At 39.9% G+C, this 21,988-nt stretch overlaps 1 protein-coding gene across 3 annotated transcripts in view; it reads left to right on the top strand.

Moving 5' to 3' along the window:
• Positions 1 to 21,745, top strand: part of POLR3B (RNA polymerase III subunit B) — a 136,416-nt gene extending 114,671 nt beyond the window's left edge. For 2 of the 3 annotated variants that reach the window (XM_003907087.5, XM_009181591.3), the window contains 5 exons: positions 9,458 to 9,561; positions 10,150 to 10,316; positions 12,927 to 13,040; positions 15,670 to 15,843; positions 20,979 to 21,745. In XM_003907087.5, coding sequence (XP_003907136.2) covers positions 9,458 to 9,561; positions 10,150 to 10,316; positions 12,927 to 13,040; positions 15,670 to 15,843; positions 20,979 to 21,108 — 689 coding nt within the window. In that variant the 3' untranslated portion in view covers positions 21,109 to 21,745. Of the gene's footprint in view, positions 1 to 2,302; positions 5,806 to 9,457; positions 9,562 to 10,149; positions 10,317 to 12,926; positions 13,041 to 15,669; positions 15,844 to 20,978 lie in introns of those variants that run through there. The other variant, XM_021922859.2, reaches the window with a different exon arrangement.
• The last annotated feature ends 243 nt before the right edge of the window (positions 21,746 to 21,988 follow it).

Here is a 21,988-nt window from a genome sequence, read left to right on the forward strand (position 1 = left end):
ACTACTCTCATACAGCGTGTCACAGAAATGCCTGCCAAGGCCCCATATTAAGATGTACTCCTAAAATAAAGCTGTATTTTCTGGTGTCCCTTTCCTTCTAAAATCAGCTTATTGTAAAACACTATCCCCACTCCCTTCTTTAACTGGTCCTCTGGTCGGGCTTTAGTGGCCTTGTATAAAATTCAAAATCTATCAGGATTTTAAACAGTTGTAAAAGGAAGTCAGTTTTTGAGCCCTCAACTTTGACAGTTCTCCCGATGTATTTGGCTAGATGTGATAGTTAAAGCCTCAAAAGAGGTCACTTGAAGAAAATGTTTTGGCCACATTGATTGCAGTTAGTGCACTTGGAACCTTCAGATGCACAGATGGCAGGTGTCTGTAAGGAGCCACACAATAACCCAGCCCTTAGTGTGGGCCCAAAGGGGGACTGCATCAGGCCTAAAGGAGCTGGATATTGGCAAGTAAAATGTGAGCGAAACAGAAAATGTAGTCCACAACATCAGCTATGCTATTTGTAGTTGTCATGAAATGAGCTGATAAAAATTTCAAAGTGTTGAGTTTTCAGGGTATATGTGTCACACCACGATTCCTGCAGAGATTTGTTTGTTTGTTTGTTTGTTTGTTTCTGTTTTGGTCCAGATACATGCCAGAATAAAAGCAGTGGTTAGTTGAACTTAGTTTTTAATCCTGAGATGTAGAATTGTTTGGAAATCCTGTTTTTTCTTTTGTAGCATCTCCTGCAAGTTGACGCATATGTATTATCTATGAGAAAATTTTAAAATTATTTTGATTTAATATACCTTTGTGCACATTCTTTTTCTCTCTCCATTTACAGCATTAAATGTATTGTCTGGGTGTTCAGAAAGTAACATGGCCCTGCAGATTGTCTGATTTTTGTCTTTTCTTAAGAGTTTACTTTAACAAAGCTGTCGTTAGGCGTTCTTTTTTTTACATTAATTGTGTGTAGATCACATTTCTGTGCCCAATGTCTCTTCAGATACCCTCTCGAACAATTAAAGGAGACTTGAAAGTTTAGTTTCACAGAACCTGTGCATCTGTCCTGCTCAAGCCTGATCACTTCAAAGGTGATAGGATAATTAGTAGCTAAATGAAACAAACGTAAAGGGGAAGCGGAACAGTGGTAGTTATGTGCTGCATGTGATCACAGAGCTCATGGATAAGACTGAAGGGGGCAGAATGCATGGTTAAACTGGAATAAGGGAGTCAATTCTGAGTACCTGGGAATCAACATCAGTGCTGCATGATAAGCAAAGATTGAATGCAATTGGTCAGAGAAGGCCCACTGGAGAAGTGAAAATGTTTTATCAGTTACAGATGTGACAGAGTCAATAAGCAGCATCACCTTCTGTAACCTTAAAAGTGGAGGAGGATTAAGCAGAGAACCAAGTAATGAGGAACCATATTTTGTAAAGAAGGTGGCGTCACAATTAACATAGACTACTGTGGGCTCAGAGGCAGGCAGGATTCATTCACAGTGTACTTTTTCGATGAGGGTATTTCAATACAGTCTTCTACTGAGACTTTCAAAGAATCTTAATGAAGTACAACCTTCCTTTGGGCATTGTGAGGTCAGTTATATATCTTATCAGTAAATGTACAGTGAGTCGGCACCCCCCAAAAGAGCTGGACCTTTGATCAAGAATCTCTAGAGCCATTCATCCTTTAGTAGTATGCAAAATGCTGTCCAAAATGAAATTATTTAGTAATAACCTTCTATACACCAAAGTTGTGAATTTGTTGTTTGTTTATTTACAAAACCAGGAAAGTTTAGTTTTGTTTTAAATTTATTTGGGGAGAAATATGTAAACCCTGAAGTCTTAAGCTCCTTTCCCAAGTGGTCTAGACTTCTAGGTATTTTTGAGTGAAGTCATGACTTACCTGGTTGAGGCATAATAATGTTCCAAAGGGAAAAGAGAGCTGAACATGGGTGTGGAATGTTCTGTGTGTCGCTGTATATTCTAATCATTTTTATAGATAGAGTTAAAGATAGGAAGAGACATTCACATATGCCGATTTAAATTATGTTTGGAATTAGACTATTAAAATCAAAATAACATATGTAAGCCTCTTCAACTGTGTTGTAAATTCTAACGGAGGGAACTCATCAAGGGCAAATATTTTTATGTTGAACCTTGTTTTCTCTGGTGATTAGTGCATTTATTAGAAGATTGACTACTCCTTTTTAAAAAAATTCTTCAACAAAAATTATCTGATAGCCCAAGGAATTCTCAAGTTAAGTTCCATTTCAGTGTTCAGGCAAACCAAATTATTATATTTCCAGATTTCCTCTTCTTTTGCCGCCATTCACAATGAAGGAGGAAAAAGCGGACTCCTTTGATGTGGAGAGAAAAAAAAAAAAGCAATATATCACTTTCCTGAAAGAACATTTCTCAGTCTCTCATGTGAAAAAGGATTAGCACCTCCAACAAAGGTCCTGTGGATCACAGCATCGGGCAGCAATACCAAGCAGTACTCCTAAGAAGAGGAAAAACTGTATTTGAGCAAGAGTGTTTGTCCTGGCAAACAGAAGCTTTTTAATAACTGCAAATCTGAGATAATGGCATACGCTCCCTAAATCCTTAAGGACCAGACAACTAGTTTAAATGGAGTGAAGTCAACTTTTGTTTTACAGTAGAAGTCTAGTCTTATAAAAATACAGTTTTTTCACTTAATGATTTAGTCTGCCTATCTGTGATTGATAAGGATTATGCGTATATGGATAAAATCGTTTGGAAGATTCATCTTTGACCCTCTCTTATACAAAAAAAGTTCCATTATAAGGTCACTTGCTTCCATTTTGCCCTAATAAGTTATTCAATAACCTGCTGAATTAATTTATTAAGATTTTGATTGAATGTTTCTTAGAAGAAAAGAAAACCTGCTCCGAGTTTCCAACACGTTAAAGAATCCTTTTACAGTAGATATAAAGAGGCTGTGGGAAGTAAGAAAATGGTAATTCATGTGTGACAGAAAAGCCAAGGAGAAAGTTTATCTGTTAAACAAGGTTTGGCTTAAAAGTTTGATTTTGCTAGACCTTCATTTGTTAGTCCTTTTTTCTGTATTATGCTTTCTAAAACTGAGAAAGTGAAAAGAACCCGATTTAAAGTAAAAATAATAATAATACCTTGTACTCATGTAGTACTTGAGCCTGTCTAAAATCCTCTCTGCAAGTCCACAGCTTTAAACAGTCTGGATAGCTTTGGCTCTCTACTTTGCTTGATCCTGCTTGAATGGAAGTTTCTAAGTGGGAGGGGAGAAGGAGGCTGGTAGTGCTCACAGTATGAGCCCCATCATAAGGTGTATGATGCCAAACGATCCATCAGAGTTTCAGTCCAAAACCAAAACTCCAGCAGCTCTTACTTTAATGTTAGAAATCAGGGTTTCTTCTTCCACACAGATACTTTATTATAAGAAGACTTTATCGAATTGGCTTTTTTAGGAACAAATTTTGGTCTTCAGTAGCTCGCCAGTAACCCTCTGACCTTTCAGTAAATATCCAACTAAAGCTTTGAAATTAGGGTATTTAGTGTTTTATGGCCCAGAATAAAAATCTCCAATTCTGTTTCCAAATAGTGTAGCCTCAACACATTTTATTAAGCTCTTGACACATTCAGCCGTGTGTATTTTGTAAAGTTCCTATGGTTATTGTTTTACAATAGCTGCTTGCAAAAGCATTGTAAGGGTTTCAATTAATCAGCCCTTTGTGCGCTTCAGACTATGCAAATTTATCACATCAAACCATTCAACTGCTCATGGGAAAGCCGTGTAAAAACTGTATTGTCTTCTAGCGCCTCCTCTCATTTAGAGTGATGTTTTAATAAGAAAGCTAATCAAGTTTTCTTATGCATTATTTATCTGTTAACATGTAAGGAAGAGCCGAATTAAAATTATGTCAACTGGGATATGGCAAGTGATGTGATAGATCTGGAAATGATTCAACAACAGAACAAAGCCAATATGATTCAACAGTTTTTGTCTACTCCCCTCCCTCTGGGGATTATTTAAGGTGGTGGTGTGAAAAATAAAAGGAGGTTAATTCGATAGCTGGAAAAGGGGAGGGGAAGAAAGGAATAACCACCTGTGTTAGCCTTAACATTTTGATTTAGAGATTTCGTTTCTGAATGTATAATGGCTCATTGAGATGAGTTTACTCAAAGCAAACCATTTCTTAATAGGAACAGTCAAACTTGAAAGCATTCCTACTGCGTCTTTGGCCCCATTTACCACCATGTTCATCAGCGGTAAACTATTCCCCAATAGATATCTGCAACCCCAGGTCTCGTGAAAGTTATCAGGAGACAGTGTCTTGATGATGTTAAATGACCTGCACAACCCAGGAAGGAGTCATCTGCTTTTCTGCCTCTCCAGCCAAAGTTAGTGCAACTGCAACTGCTCCTTCTATTCATTAAGTTGGTCTCCTTTGCTTTGCTAGTTTGCTTCCTGCTGAGAGTAATTAGGTTTCTTATATAATAATAATTCCTTGTATTTAGATGCAGCCTTTCTCTAAGGACCTTAAAGTACCTCTCAGACATTAGCTCATCTGTTCTTCTAACACAATTGCCTCATGAGATAGGTGCTAATTATTCCCGTTATGAAGAGCAAACAACTAAGGCTCACCAGAAAGTGGTGCTTCCCCCGCACCCCCAAGGTAACACATCAGTGGAAAAGCATTGAGTCAAATTAAAGTCACCCAATTCCTCGATCGCCTGCTCTACATAGGTCTAAGAGTCCAAGGGGTGATGAATTCTTTACAGACGGCATTTCGCCCACATTTATAAAGCTCACTAATACTGGGCACTGGTTGAGTGTTCATCCCTTACTAAACGCGGCTCTCTTCTTGCACTGTGACTGATGGAGAAAAACCACAGCATCATTTCATCATTCATTGTAAAGAGTGTAAAACTGTGCAGAATAAATAGTCTTGTCCAACGGCTGAGTATCTGCAGAAAGTAAAAGGAGGTAATTTAGACTTTGATTGGGATTATTTCAGCAGACCATTCTGCCAGATGTGCTTCACATCATTTAGAGCATTAGAAAGTGGCAAGCTGAATTGTATAAATGTATACAATATGTTTATGAAGTTTTCAATATTCACTCAGATGACTCGACATAAGCTACTTCCGCCTGTCTGGAGTTGAGGCCCTGAATCTCTACTTCCCCAGCAACTGAGGGAAATGATTCTTTTTCTCTTTCCTCAATCAGAAAAGGAAGAGTAATAATATATATTAACCTCAGAGAGGTAAATTTAATTCAAGTGTGATTCCACTTAGAAGATAGACTTGCTAAATAAAAATGTAAAAATTAAAGCAGACTGTGATATTAAAATGAGAACTGGCCATCAACAAAATTGAAACAATTTACTAATCAGGTCTCAACACATTGAAGTCACATCAAAAACATCTCTTGAATTAGAGATGGCATTACAGTTGTCTTCTGCAGTTGCCATTTGCTTTCCTGTCTTCATATGCTACTAGAATGCATTAATTTTTCTTACTATTTTTTCTTTTCTTACCTTTCTTTTTTTCCTATTCGAGTTAAGGTAGTCCATTACACAGAGACAGTACACTAAAACCAGTATTTTTTAAAGGCCAAAAATGACTTTTGAATAAGTCAGTTGCTGTTTAGAATTAGGAATACTTTTTAAGCCAGGCATGGTGGCTCACGCCTCTCATCCCAGCCCTTTGACTTGAGTCCGAGAACTCGAGACCAGCCTGGGCAACATAGTGAGACCTCATCTCTACAAAAATAAAAATAAAAATTAGCTGGACGTGGTGGCACACAGCTGGATGTGATAGTCCCAGCTACTAGGGAGGCTGAGGTGGAAGGATCACTTCAGTGAGCCATGATTGCCCACTGCACTCTAGCCTGGGCAAGAGAGTGAGACCCTCTCCAAGAAAAGAAAAAAGAAATATTTTTAAAGACAACCAAATGATTCCTGAGATTAACTCGACTTTTCCTGAGCAAACCTATTCTTAAATGATTACTGTGTTGTTCTGTGAAGCCTTGGAAATAGAAATAACAAATTGGTGTAGGAGCCAGCAGTGTCTGCAGCGTGATACAGAGAGCTGTGACAGTGGATGTCAGAAGTGCCTCTCCTGAGTGGATGGGCAGTCAGATTTAGACTCCCTAAATTTCTTCCCTTTACAACTAGACATTAAGATGGATGGTGATGGAATAATATTTTGTTGATTGGGGTATCAGCAGTTCCTTTCTGCTCTAACTTTCTGTGATTCTATTTTTTTTTCTTACTATCTATTTGCATTTGTTAAAAGTTCTATACTGTAGTCTGTGGTCCAATTCCCATTCGGCCCTCCTGAGTGCATTAAATGTTCCTGAGCATGTTAAACTGGTGTATTTGCATTTTATTGCCAGGAGGTTGTGCTGTCAACAATGGGGTTGAGACACCAGCTTGAGCCAGGGGATGAAATTTTATTTTAAAATCTGAAATGCTGTGTAAGCATTTAAGGTATGAATTGGTAATTGTTTCACAACAGCTTCCATTAGATATGGTTTATTTGTAGTCCGTCCTCTTTTCAAGGATCCAGGGGAGTGTTAACACACTGAAGCGCACCGCATATCATTTACATTTTAAACCAGTGTTAAGGGAAAATGACCATAACTTTTAAGACTTCTAAATATTGGAATGGACTTTATGCCTCTGTCCCTGGAGAAAACAGTTTTAATCTTTCATTTGAAAATAAGAAAAGAAACCTTCCCGCTGTGATTAAGGATTTGAATAATTCTGAAACAGAGAAATACTGTTAGAAAAAGAAAAGTCTGGTTCTAAGATTGAGAACTCTCTTTCTACCCCTAATGAATTCAGTAAAATACAAACTTTTAAAAATCATCTGTCTAATTTGAGATTCGAGATCATCAAATTCTGTCTAAATATTTTGTTTTAACTTCTAAGCTCATTATGGTCTCTTTGTGTTAACTTGTATTAAAATCTGTCAGCTATGACTGGTCTCATAAGCACAGTCAGCGGACCAGAATAAGTTAATTATTTACTTGTGTCACTAGTGCTCTTCATCTAATGAAATGCACAGCTGTGTTAGATCTGCAGTTGGATGTGTAGCTTCCATTGTTCCTCAAGTCAGCAGAGGGTAGAAGCCGCAATGATGGAGAGCCCTCAGTTCTTTCTGCTGTTCTGGCTTTCTGTGTCGATTTCATGGATCTTTTATCATTCACTTTCACACAAAACAAACAACACAGGGCTGTCTGCTATGGGAACCATCTTGGCATATAAAAGGGTTTTCAGGGCCTAAAGTAATTTTAAGTCAGCTAAGATTTAATTTTTGACTTACAGGTGCCCTTGGTGCAGATATTGCCAAAGCAGTTCCTATAATAGAAGGAAAAAGATCCAAAAGCTACTTATGTGTATTTTTTTTAACAAAATGTCAGAAGAGGGCTGATAAGAAAACAGCTTCCCCAGAAGGAAGCTCTGCACTAAATATGATTAATCAGATTTCAAGCAAAGGTATTAGAGATTCACATTTCAGTGGAACGAGCACTTTTTTCATTTTAATAACATAATAAAGTTGCATTTGCTTAATTAAATATGTCAATTCAAACTGTAAACACAAAATGTAAGTTATCCTCTCCTTACCCACCCCCAATATAAGTACGTCATGCTTCCTTGGTCAGTTTCTGCACCTCCTGCCCTCACTCCCACCTTCTCTTGATGGAGGGTGGACAGGCAGCTTCCTCCTGAGCAGACGCCGGCCTCCTCCTGCGAACCGCTGCTTAAGGGGTGCTGAGGTTTCTCTTTGGTTTGGTTTTTTCAGGGGTATAGCTGAACCCTCCATCTCCTCACCAGCCAAAATTCCATTCTCACTTGAGCTGGTCCCAGAACCGGCCCCTTTAGGGATTGCCGTTTTTAACATTTTGTTCACTGCTGAACAATGTTGTTGTCGGTGCACCTAGATTTACAATTTGATCTCTTTCAAAGTAGATTTCCCAGTAGCCCTAGGGTTTTGTCAGATAATTTCAGTGTGGATAAGATGGATTTTTGGAAGGAAGAAAGAAGGGTCACACACTCTGCTTGATTGAAATTCTAACACATTGTAGCTGAATTTGAAATAAAGTGAACTGAATGATTGTTTCTATTCTTCATGTAGGAAAGCATATATTTATAATAAACAATACCATTTTAACCCAAAAGCCAATTTAAACTAACTACATGCTCTAGAATTCAACTCCACAAACTTAATATCCATATTGTGGGTAGCTACAAGAAATCAGAATATTAATAACCAGTATTACATAGGCAAATGGCATTCTTTTTTCTTTTGACTTTAGCTCCTGGTGATTATAACAAATCACAAACTATTCAAATAGTTTGAATAATTACATACAGTCAAATTGAATGAAATATTTGAGAGCAGTTTCTTTGCAATAGGGGCAGATAGTGGATAACTTTACGCACAGAGAAAAGGAATTTTATCTTTTACTACAAATGTAAAAGCGTTTGTTTTCTTAATCCAATGCCACTGTACACTAGTTTTCTGATTCTAAATTATGAAGATTGTAGTTAACAATCTAAATTCTATTCCTACTCCTCTTCCCAAGAAAAAGAAATCAGAGGAATAAAAAACTATTTAGCAACAAAATCCCCTATAGGTTAGAATGATATTAAGGGAATTAATTTAAGAGAATATTAGTAGTGCATAGAGTTGGTAGATTTTTGTTTTGTTGTTTTCATTCTTAGAATTCCATTTCTAATTCTAACCTTTTTTTTTTCCAAGAACGATTTGGCATTTAATTTTCTTGTTCAACTTTACAAGTTCAATCAAAGATCACTTTCCTAATGGGTTGTAAGCTATAGGAATTAAAATTCCTTTGGGCAGTTTAGACTCAGCCAGGGAAGCCCTGGCAAAAATCAGCCAACCAGCCAGAGCACTGCAGCCTATATAGAGGTAAACCTGTTAGCACATCAGCCACACACAGGTACTTCTTGTCACTGTTTTTTAAAACCACATTGTAAGCACACCCCTCATCCAGTCATTTCTGTGTTTGGGGTCAGAGAACTTGGATTTGTTTAACATGGGTGCAGAACCCCACAGATCACAAACTAGCTGATGAGGAGCAAAACTGCTGCTGACTTAAAGCTTCAGGGATGGCCACAGGCCTGGGGTCCAGTGAAGCCACTGTTCTTCAGTCTCTGTGGCACAGGAGGGTGGGCAGGAAGCCTGACAGCACCATTGTGTGCCATGCCAGCAGCACAGAAAGGCTGCACTGCCTTTCGCAAGGAGAGTCGTTTTTGAACTGTTTGTCCAGCAGGATTGTTGAAAATTGCTTTTGTTACTCTTGATAGAGGCCATGGGGAAGATTTTAGAGCAGTGGAAATAGAAATAGCAGCAGGGAAATCCCAATTAAGTGCTGTATTCTTCCTTTCTGCCGATTTGCTTTATGTGGCATGAAATCTTCTCTCCCCCAGGTGTTTGTGGCTTGATTGTCCCCCAGGAAGACATGCCATTTTGTGATTCTGGCATCTGTCCGGATATCATCATGAACCCACACGGCTTCCCATCACGAATGACGGTCAGTGACCTGTAGGTTTTTCAGAGGCACTGCCTTTAAGGAAGAAGCAGGCAGTTAGTTTAGTTAGAGTGGAGGTGACAAGGACTCTGAAGCAGTTTTTTCAGGTAGAGCTCTTTTGCCCCTTGCCAGATAAACAGGCTTCCAGCCCCTGACGATTCTGGGCCACTCTCCTGTACAGAAAGAATGAGGAGCTTGTCTATACCTCCCTTTGAGAGTGGAGTCTTCTGAGTGATGAATTTGCCCCTCAGCAAAAGAGAACTCCTTGTATTGAACCTAAATGGATCTCCCTTTCAGTGATTATTTTTGGTGATCCTGGCTCCACCTCTTACCAGCTGTGTGGCCTTGGACAAGTTGCTTATCCTCCCCATACTTCAGTTTCTTCATCTGTAAAATGAAGAAATATACGACCTATCTCATAGGGTATTGAGAGTCATAAAATTAGATCACACATGTCAAGCTTAAATACTGCTTCTGTTAATTTATCACTGTTATTAATAGTGGTCGTGGGGAAATAAGCTGGAGATAAATAAGCAGAGAGAGTGCTTGTGCCACAGGGAGGTGCTCACTTAATTTGTTCACATCCCACAGGTGGGGAAGCTCATTGAGCTGCTGGCTGGCAAGGCCGGTGTGCTGGACGGCAGATTCCACTACGGCACTGCGTTTGGAGGCAGTAAAGTGAAGGATGTGTGTGAGGACCTCGTTCGCCACGGTTATAACTACTTGGGGAAAGACTATGTTACATCGGGCATCACAGGGTAAGCATGTGATTGAGCTATTTTAAAGAAAAAGAATGGTTTTACTAGGATAGGGGAGACAAAGCTTTAAGGTGTACTCTATTAAGTATACTTGCAGGCAAGCTTGTACAGCCCGTGGGCGGCACGTGGCCCAGGACGGCTTTGAATGTGGTCTGACACAAATTCGTAAACTTTGTTTAAAAACATTATGAGAGTTTTTCATGATTTAAAGAAAATTTTAGCTCACCAGCTATCGTTAGTGTTAGTGTATTTTATGTGTGGCCCAAGACAGTTCTTCTTCTAATACGTCCCAGGGAAGCCAAAAGATTGGACACCCCACCTTAAGGTGTAAGCGTTAAAGCTATATGCCCTAAGCTTTATTTTTTTAAGAAACTGGATACCAGAAAATCTAAATTTAGAAAACTAACAATTGTGGAGTGCTGTTTGTACTAGTAAGATTATAATTTAGGAAGTAGAAAAGATTTTTGGGAGGCCAAGGCAGGTGGATCGCCCAGGAGTTTGAGACTAGCCTGGGCAATGTAGTGAGACTTCGTCTCAAAAAAAATAAAGTAGAAAAGATTTAATTTACCATAATATGATTTCTACCCTATACCTACTTTTAAGGAACACATCAATTACATATAATGCAAAGTTTTCCTTTAACTCTTGAACTTTCCCTGCATTTATGTGATGAGTATCAGAATAATAAATGCTTTGACAGGTAGACCGAGGCCTAACATTTGTGCATGTGTTCACTAAAGATGTCCTAAGCACCTACCTAATAGTTAAAAATTCCCGAGGGCATTTAAACATATCACCACCAGCTTTCACCTTTTGTTCATTCTTGAACATAGGTAGGAGGAAAAATTGCATATGGCTTTACTCTATGGATGATGGAATAGCATTGGGTAACTGAGTGTCATAAATTCTACCATGAGCAACCCTACCATTGAGGAATAGAATCATTCACTGTTAGAGCTGGAAAGAATCTTGTTCTGACCGCCTTGTACGACTAAGAACGCTCAGCTAGAGAGGTCATGTAATTACTGTGTGACAAAACTGAGACAAGGACGGGGTCTCTTGATACCCTCTCCATTGTGCCTTCCACTCTATTCTGTGTCTTCCAAGAACCAGGTTGTGCTGAAATTAGCAGAATGGCGTGATGACTGCAAAAGCCCTGGCTTAGGATGCTGAGAATGTGATCAGGGACACGGAGCAAGCAGGGGCCAAGCTTTTTCTTTGCCTCTCTGCTGTGTCTGTTGTTTCCTTTGCTTTTTCTGCTTTTACATCATGCTGTAGCCCAGAGTTTACTTGTTCCAAATCAGACCAGTGTCGCAGGGAGAGCCCTGGATTTGAATCCCCACTGCACCACTCACCAGCTCTTACCTAACCTCTCGGGCTGTCTGTGTCCATTTCTTCATCTTCAAAATAGAGGTGACAGTTCGTCCTCCCTGGATCATTGTATGGATTAAGTAGCACATGGTAGATGCTTCCTTCCCTTTGAAGAAGGAAGTTTGAGGCAGTTAAAAAAATTTTTTTAAGACATCAGTGCTCTGGTTGTTCTTGCTCCAGACTAATGAGAAAAGGTTTCTTCTGTCAAAGTACATGTATATTCACCCTCTTCTTAAACTCTTATTACAGCCTTTCTAAAGATTCATTGAATCAGTTATGTAATAGACATTTACTGAGTACGAGTTGTGTGCCAGGCAGGGTCACAGGTGCTGGAGCCACCGTGACAAAGGAGACAAAGTGCTTATCCTTGCAGAGTTACTTCTTGTGGGGAAGACACGCAATAATCTGAGAGATAATAAATTGTACACCACGGTATCAAAAGGGGCAAGTGCACCAAAGGGTCAGGTTGAGACGGGGCCGGAGTGGCGATGTCAGGTGGGAGGAGAACTTCTTTAGATGTTCAGGGAAAGTCCCTCTGAGCAGGTGAAATGTTTGACAGAGCCATGTGAGTACCTGGTGGGAGAGTGTTTCAGGCAAAGGAAACAGTAAGTCAGAGGCCCCAAGAGAGGAACAGGCTTGCTCCATTTGAGGAGTAATGAAGAGGCCAGTGTTGCTGGAGTAGCGTGAGTGTCAGGACACGGGAATAGGAATAGTGAGGTGTGCAGGAACTGGAGTATGTCTCACTATAGGACCATAATATAGAATGTTGGCAGTACAGATTCCGAGTATGATAGGAAGCCATTGGTGAGTTGAGGACAGAAGAATGACCTATTGTGATTTACATTTTAGAAGGAGTCCCCTGACTTTTTATGCAAAGAATAGATTGTTGAGGGATTAGAGTGGAAGCAGGGAGATTAAATAGAAGATTGTCTGTGGCAGCCCAAGCAAGAAAGGATGGTGGCCTGACCAGGGAGGTCACCCTGAAGGAGGGATCATCCCATACACACTGTTTCCCAACCTGTTTAAGTGTCTATTTCTTTGTAAAACTATTTATCTTTTAATATAGCTATGGTACTTTTCATATTTTTAGAACTAGTCTTTTCATTCACTACAGACTGAAAATCATTCTTATCCAGTCAGTCATAAATGAGTAAGGACCTGCCAGTGATGGGTCCAAAGGCTGTCTCTTGTTAGCCCAAACGTAGTTTCTTAACCCACAACACTTGATCTCTCTTTCAGTGAGCCCTTAGAAGCATACATATATTTTGGCCCCGTGTACTATCAGAAGCTGAAACACATGGTGCTGGATAAAATGCATGCCCGGGCCCGGGGCCCACGAGCCGTCCTTACCAGGTAAGAGAAAAGTACCTACAAAAAGAATTGATAATGCAGTCAAGCCCACCTTGTATTTTCCAGATATGGCAAAAAGCAGACTCAACAAAGTTTCTGTTTTCCTGAGATGTCAAAATTTGGCAAGTTTGACTTTAAGAAAATCATATATGTATGATTAACATGAAAAAGTAGCAGCCAATTACAAAATATTTCACAAGTGCAAGAGCAGACCCACCATAGGTCTTGCCAGTGGACTCCTAACACAACTATTTACTGTGTAAATGTCTGCAAATATGGTTCTATTTATAAAGGTTCATATAAGAAGATGTGTATGTATATACCCACACACACATTGATATGCCCCTGTGTACACAGAAGACACATGCATACATTATTTGTTAGCATAAGCCACAATTGGAGTTTTTTAAAACTAATGTTATTGAAACATAAGGCACCTCCACTTGCAGACTTACTTGAGTAAGCTAAAGGAGGTCAGGGGCCACCTGCACCCCATACAGGTATACCCTCGATCCCAAGCACAGTGTCTGTGTGTTAATGAATGGATAAATTTCTTGGGAAAGAGAATTACAGCTACTAAGTTTCACATGTTCTTAGTGCTATTTTTTCCAGTTGGAAATGCATAGTCGAGGGCAGTGGTTCTCAGCCAGGGATGATTTTGCTTCCCAGGGGACATTTAACAACATCTGGAAACATTTTCATATGTCCCAACTTGGGGTTGGGGAAGTAGCTACTGGCATCTAGTAGGGAAAGGCCAGGGATGCTATAGGGACAGCCCCTCACAACAAAGAGTCACCCAGCTCAGTATGTCAGCAGTGCCAAGGTTGAGGAACCCTGGGCTAAGGGAGGGAACCCAGGCCTTGGAGTCAGACGCTCTCATCTCCACCTTTTCGTTCCATCACAAGCCTTGAACAGATCACTGATGACCACAGTCTGATGAAATGCTCAGCTGCAGCATTTCTCATATTTAAAGTGGAGACAATATACCTACTTAACAGGTACCGGTAAATGTCGAGAGTGTGAATACAGAATGGATACTATGCCCATCCACAGGTGGCATCGGCAAGCATCCGGTTCCTTCCCCACTTTCACTGAGCACAGCCTGGATGTAACAATGTGGAGAGGGGGCAAGGATGAGGCAGCTCATGCTGGGGCTTTTATTTTTTTTTAAACCAAGGGAGAGGTGTAGATGACTCAATTCCTTGACCATTTAAAACTGAGCACTTGCACATTTCTGTTGAAATGATAGACACATGTGGGCTTAAAACTGCAAAGAGGGAGGAGAAGTTGAGATTCTCAAGACAATAATCACTTCAGCAATGGGACCCTCATTGGGTTAGATGTGTTTCTCCCCTAAATGCTGTCCCCTCCTAAACTTCCATTTCAGTTACAACATCCAAAAACTATTTCAGAGTAATATAAATGTCAAAGCAGTTATTTCCTGTATTTTGCTTTGTTGTGTAGAAAAAGTTGTTACTTTGGTATTACTTTTGTGCCTTCCATGTGAAGACTGCCTCGAGTGCATTTGTCTGTAGTCAGTTATCTTAGTTGGTTAAAATCCAAGTATTGGATTCTGTCCACATGTGGTCTGTCTACCTTTACCTTGTTCACTGACCTCAGGTGGAGGAAGCAACTGCCCATGCGTGTTTCTACTGGCAGATAAAAATGTATCGATGTGCTCAGTTATGAAGTTTCCACTATAATGTGTTTATTTAGACCTATTTGTAAGTTATTCGTGTGCATATTTCCTTTCAACAAGTATTCTACAACTTCTTTGATTTCACATTGAAACTTAAAACCACAACAATTCTAAAAATCGTAAAATTTTGGTATGTGTTGGCATACCCTGTGTTCACCTTCTTAATTCTTTGGGAGATGGCAGCAACAACAAAGATTAAAAGATGCTATGGAATACAGCAAACAAGGGGTGCATGGTCACCCCTGCTCAAAGATTACCTTTAAGAAGCCTGCCAGGGAGCTTGCTTTTTTTTCCCCCAAATAATTTGTGTGATCCATACCTACATGGGGTTACCTAAATTGTTCAGATCCCCCTGATTTTACCTACATCTCTGGGTCCTGGATTCTGAACCTTTTAAAGTATTCTCAAGCCCAGCATATACACAAACCACAGGGAATCCATCCAAGAGGCCAACAGCTCTGGCCACAACTACTGGAGGATCCAGGTTCCCCCCCAGTCTGTTCTGCTTAGTTTTTCTGCTTTTAAATAATAGAATACTGAGACATCTTTGAAAATACTCAAAGACATTGTTTCCTGATTTGAAAACTCTGCTAAGTTCTAATAATAATGATAGTGATGGTAATAGTAATGGTGTTTTCTCTGATTATATATTAATATGTTGTTATATCATATGAGATTATGTAATTATATATTAATTTCATTTAACCATAACAACCATCAGTATTTTTTCTCAATTGAGGCTGTTTGGGATAGGTGTGCTTATGTGCTTTTACAGATGAGGCTGAGTAGCATGTTCAAGGTCACTGTCCAGTTATTGATTTGGATCCAGGTGAGCCCTGCTCCAAAGCCTCGTGCTCTCTGCCAGCATGTGATGCTGCTTGTTTGTTTGTTTAGCAGAATAATAACACATTTGTCTAATAACTTGTTTCAAAGGCAACCCACTGAAGGACGGTCTCGTGATGGTGGCTTGCGTCTTGGGGAAATGGAACGTGACTGTTTAATCGGTTATGGAGCCAGTATGCTTTTGCTAGAGAGACTAATGATTTCAAGTGATGCCTTTGAGGTTGATGTCTGTGGGCAGTGTGGACTTCTGGGGTATTCTGGCTGGTAAGTGGATACCATATGTCTCTCATACCACACCTCTTGCCTCTCAAATCACAGCTCAAGAATTGACCCTGGATCCTATCCGCGTATTCTCCAGCCTCTGTCTGTGATCACTAACATACCCTCCCTCATGCATGTATTCCTGTCATTGGGGATACTCTGTGTACATGTCTCATTTGTCTGCATCGTGATCTACTTCCTACACAGCTAGAGGCTCAGCTCCCAAGGAGTACAAACTTTATGTTCTTTTAAATATTATCTCAGGTACTTTTTATAACACTATTTGCCTGTGAAAATTCTAGCAGATGCATTGTTGGATGTTAGAATCACAGTGTGTTAAAGAAACCTCTTTAGGGAAGATTACATCGAATGCTTTCATTTGTAACTTCAGACCCAAAGAGCCAGGGATGCTGCCCCAGGTCTTACAGCAAATTGGTGACAGAGCCAAGAGCCAAGACCAAGACGACCTGGTACCCTGCCCCCTTGTCTGTACTCTCTCTGCCAAGGCTAGCTGCTTCACACTTGTACGGTAGATTCTGTGAGGGCAGAAACCGGGTCTGTCTCAGTAATTTATTCAGCAAACATTTAGTAAGTATCTGCTAAGTGTCAGACACTGTTCTAGGCCCCAGAAATGCAGCAGTGAACAAGACAGATGATGGCTGCTCCCAAGGAGCTTATCTTCTACTTTATTCTCATTGCATCCTGTCATGTTTACCCTCATTTCTCCAGCCTGGGACCTGGTAGATGCTTCATGAAAGAATACTGGTTGAATGATACCCTGCATTTATAGGATTGCCAATAAGTAAATCATGTTGTTTGTAAAGTTTATAATTTCTGTGTAGAGTTTGGTACACAAAGGTCACCTTAAAAGATGACACTAGATTTTTTTTTGTTTTTGTGCAGTTGCACCACCTTTCCTATTTGTAATGATTCCACTCTGTCGCCGAAGAACAAAAAGCTCGCTTAGGGTTATTCCTAAAACACTCCTGTAGGCAAGAGAATCCATAGTTCCCCAGAGGCGAGGGTTTTTTTATTTTTTTTTTTGGTTTTGTTTTGTTTCGAGACAGAGAGTCTCACTGTCACCCAGGCTGGAGTGCGGTGGTGTGATCTTGGCTCACTGCAGCCTCAACGTCCCAGACTGAAGCGATCCTCTCACCTCAGTCTCCTAAGTAGCTGGGACTACAGGCTCATACCACCACGCCTGACTAACTTTTGTATGTTTTGTAGAGACAGGGTTTCACCATGTTGCCCAGCTTGTCTCAAACTCCTGGGCTCAAGTGATCCCTCCCACAGTGCTGGGATTTACAGGCATGAGCCACCACGCCCAGCCAAAAGTGAGTTCTTTACTTAACTTTTCAATCAGAGGCAAGGTCCAACAAGATCTAAGGCAGAAGCTGCAGAGCTTCCAGCCTCACCCCCTCATTGCCCCTCACCTGCCCTCCCTGGAGTGCCATTTCTCTAGATAGGGGCCATCCCCAAGATATAGTTAGGCCCAAATAACATTCATTGCTGGAATTTGAGGAATTTGTGGGCCACCGTTTCCCCATTGAGTCCCCACTGTAGTTTCCTTCCAGACAGAGTCTCAACTTCTTGCCATCCTGAGCTACTAATTTCTAAGTTGAAAAAAGCCAATCACAAGTTGAACAAGTGGGCTTCTTAGAACACAGTGTATCCCTTGCCAGATAAATGTCAAAACCTTTTAGCCAGTTATTTCATGATTTTGGTGTAGAAGACTCTTTGTCCGTGAAGAGATCATTTCACTTTAAAAACTAACAGAAGAGGTGGCCATTTGCAGTTCATCTTTCATAAGGTTGCAGAGAAGAGGTGACATGATTCCGAGGATAAGCCTAGCTGTTTCTTATATGAATGAGATGAGGGTTTGCTTCAGTCCTGAGATGTCTGTTTGTCTTTTGAAATGCATATTGAGCTTGCTTTTTATAGTCTGGGCTGTGCAACCAAAAAGAAAAAAAAGAAAAGAAATCATGTAATAGGAAGATGCCTGAATCCTCGTTCCACTATGCTTAAATCTTCAAATTTGACACAAGCATTTTTAAATAATTTACTTCGAAAGGATGGTACAGAAGAATCATGTCATTAAAAATAGAGGTCATGGAACTTCAAAAAGAGTTTCCTTTTCTCTTCCTCCCCCTTGCATTCTTCCTCCCTCTCCCTACCCCCAAAGAAAAAAGAAAACAGTCAACCCGATTCACTTATGCACTTTGAGAACCTTCCCCCCTCCGCCACTGGTTACCCAGGGAAGGTAATGTAAGCAAGAAGACCTGTAAGCAGTGATTGATCCTCAACATCATTCTGCTAAATGTATATCTTCTTTCCTGCTTCATTTCTGTCTCATTTAGAGAGCATCTGATGGCAGTGTCTGATTTTGAAGCGTATGTGTTCAGTGTGCATTGTATTTGAAATCCTTTGAAAGAGAACTAAATCAGGTTATACACTTTGAGCGTCTTTACTGTAATTAAACAGACCTCAATATATACCGTATGTCTGATTTTGAGTGGCCTACTTATACCCTTGTTGCCAACAGAAAAAAATCCTAATCCATTCTAGTGGTCTAGCCGCCGCCTCGGGTGCTGCTTTCTGGCCGAGGAGCATAATGATGCTGTCATTTTTCCCATCATTACCTGATCATGTGTGCTAGGTTGAGTGGGAGGGAGCATGGGCGTCGTTGGAGGAAGTTGCTCTTTAATGAGCGGCACAATGGAGGCTGGGTAATTAGAGCAGTTCGGAACCTTGAAACTGGCCTTTTGTCAGGGATTTGCACATTAGTGAGGCATTGCTATGGGGATGTTTACAGCACGACTGTTGTTCTACAGAAGACACTAAGGGTATAAGTCACAAAAGCGAAGTCCAAAAGGAAGACTTCAGGAAAAAGAAAATCCCTGTTAAGATAATTAGCTCATAGAGGATGTTTCACTGGACAGTCATTTCTCATGTGAAGCCACAGCCTCCCCTTTTTGCTACCTTTGCCCTAAAAAAATCCGTTCATTTTATTGTTGTTCAAGTTTCTACCTTTGCAAATTGTTCAGATACAAGGTAAGGTCAGGTTTTATACACACACATGCACACTGGAACATTTTAAATGATGGAGAAATATTTAATAATAGAGAAGATTAAAGGGCTTTCTGGAATATGAATCAGTACATATGGAAATGTAAAATAGATTAGCTTGGATTGGAGTCATTGGGTAATGTACTAGTCAGAAGAAGAGAAAAGTTACCCCTGTTAAATCCATTTCCCCAATTTAATGAAAGCATGAACATGATTCCTAGATAGATTACATCCACCCAAGCACATTAAAAAGATAATTTTTAAACTCGAATGTATTAAATAGGTCTTTAAATAATCTTTTAAGAAAAAGTAACTCACCAAGTTTATATTTGTACTGTCGACGGATCAAATACAGGTTAAGCACCCTGCGTCGCCTCGTCATAGCATCAATTGTGCATTTGTGAGGGTTAGTCTTCTCTCATTCTCCTCCTCAGGAGACTGCATAGTTACCACCACCGCGTGTACATTCTCAGCCTCAGTGCTTGCTTTTCTTTTCTAAAATAATACAAGCTTTATTTTACTGATTGCAAAAATGATCCTGCTCATTGTAAAACATTCAAAAGTTACCACAAATATAAAGCGAGTCACATTAATTCCCACCACCCAGAGATGACCACTATTAACATTTTGGTGACTCTTTCAAGATTCTGATAAGAGGAGAAAGATACAAATATACACACACAAAAATTAAAATTTTACATATGATTTTGGGGGCTCCATACACTTACAAAACCTGTTTGAGGGCCCCCTTGGGACCATGCTGATTAACAAACTGCTTTTTTCACTTCACAGTTTGTCCTGGACACCTTCCATTTCAATAAATGTGCGTCCACAACAGCAGGTCTGATGGTTTCAGTCTTCTATGTAAATGTCCCAGTGGACATTTGCATAGTCTCACGTTCTGCTGTTATAAATAGTGTGGCTGTCAACATTCTTGTACACATCCCTTTGTCACTTTTGGGATTACAGAATCAAAGAATATGCACATTTACATTTTTACACACACTGTCTTACTGCCCTCCAGAATGGCCAATCCTTTGTTCACTAAGGAATCCTCCTCCAGTTCCTGGTCAGCACCAGATCTTCCAAGCCTCAGTTGCTATTCTTCTTGGATTCATTTTCCTCCTCGTTAACTGTGAGGACCTAGTTTTCTACCTGTTAAGAGTCAGGATTTGTACTGGATACCTACTGTCCCAGCTGCTGCGGACCCTTGAGGAGTAGGGTAAGGTCCTATTTTGATCTGAAACCTGAAAGAATAAATCACTTTCTCCCCAGGGACCATTCTACAGTTGTAGCCATTGATTTAAGAACTAAGTTCAGTTTACCAGCTCTTCCGGAAAGAAGAGAAAATAAAGTCCTAATTGGAATATGAGGCAAATTGGTTAGGAACATGGGCTGTTGTTGTTAGGGTTAAGTGGAAATATATATGCACATACACACATACATACATTTCTTAATTTCGCACAAGGGACAACATGTTGTACCTTCCAACACTCATAGAAATAACCAAGCCTGATTACCATTTGATTGAATACCACTGTCCTATTCAGAAGTTTTGTCTTTTCCATCAGACTTTATGTATCTCAATGACAGAAACCAAGTTATAATTGTTGAGCACCTTGCCTAGAATAATATACTGCTAGTATAGTAGATGCTTATCAAATACATGGAAATTGATTGAATTAGTTTAAAACTCCTTAAACAATGAAAAAAAATTAAATTTGGGTAAATTTCCCAATGGTTCAGATTTCTGGAGCTCTTTCAAAACAAGTATATAGGCAGATGTTTTACATTTTAAGGAGAAAGGGCTAGATGTGTGGTAACAACTGACTCAACTTGCATGCTTTGAACACCGGAGGGAATGGTGTTTGTTTCATTTTTTCTTTTGCTTCCTTGGATGTTTCTTTTTTTCTGGGCACATATGTACTTATATGACAGTGCAACTGAACACTTAGGAACAGAAAGATAATTTGATAGAATGATAATAGAACTTTATAGAGACCGTTTTCACTTCCTGCGTGAAGGCCTTTGTTTCCGAGTTGCTGTCTAACACTTGCTGACTTGGGTTTCAGGTGCCATTACTGCAAGTCATCCTGCCACGTGTCTTCCCTCCGTATTCCATATGCCTGCAAGCTGCTCTTCCAGGAGCTACAGTCTATGAACATTATCCCCAGGTTAAAACTGTCCAAGTACAATGAATGAGGATAGAAAAAAATGACTATTAAAGAGAACAAGCGATACATCCAATACAATGGAAAGCAGAAGGGATTTAGGACTACTACTCCTCCTGTGAAGAATTCCCTTGTGTATTCTGTCACTAAAACAAACAAAAAAAAATGGAGAGGCTTTTGATATACTACAAGACTGGCTAAACAACCTTGATCAGTGAACCTTGAGCCATGGGAGAGATGCTGACCATGTGGACTGCAAGGCAGCTTGATTCACAGATGGATGTGACCTACAGGAGAAATAAACCATTACTTATGTGCTGATGTCTTGACATTCACTCATTAGAAGACCTTACTCCTTCAAGAGAATGTCTGGGGTCAAATTTACCATATCTTCTGGCTAACGATGTTCAAGGTTCTTCTGGAAACTTGGAAGATGTAAAGAATCCATTTGATTTGGTCAGCCTGGCTTTTGTGGCTGGCTCTGATAAATTTTCCCAACAATTAAATCTTGCCTTTATACACCGAAACTTTGTAATTTTAGTCTTGGTGAAATATGATGACATTCTTGTCAAGCAAGAATGTCATCTTCCCTTATGGACTCAATTGCTATTATTTTGAACCTCCATGATTGTACCATGCAACAATATTCATTAAATATCTGAATCTAACCCCGTGGCTGCTTTGTCATACTCTATCCCTTCCATACCTGCCAGGATGCTAGCTGTCCATTTTCTTTTTAACCTGACAGGCTTCCTTACTCATTTCTAATTTGTTTTCAACTGCTGCCCTGAAGCCAAACATTTGTGTTAAGAATTGTTTGTAAAATCAGAGTCAGAAATGCTTTGAGTAATGGCCTAAGGCTTCATTCCCAGCATGTCACACTGAAGATGTTCCACAGAATATTAATAGGT

Source organism: Papio anubis, chromosome 9, assembly GCF_008728515.1.
Source record: "Papio anubis isolate 15944 chromosome 9, Panubis1.0, whole genome shotgun sequence".
Classification (NCBI taxonomy): domain Eukaryota; kingdom Metazoa; phylum Chordata; class Mammalia; order Primates; family Cercopithecidae; genus Papio; species Papio anubis.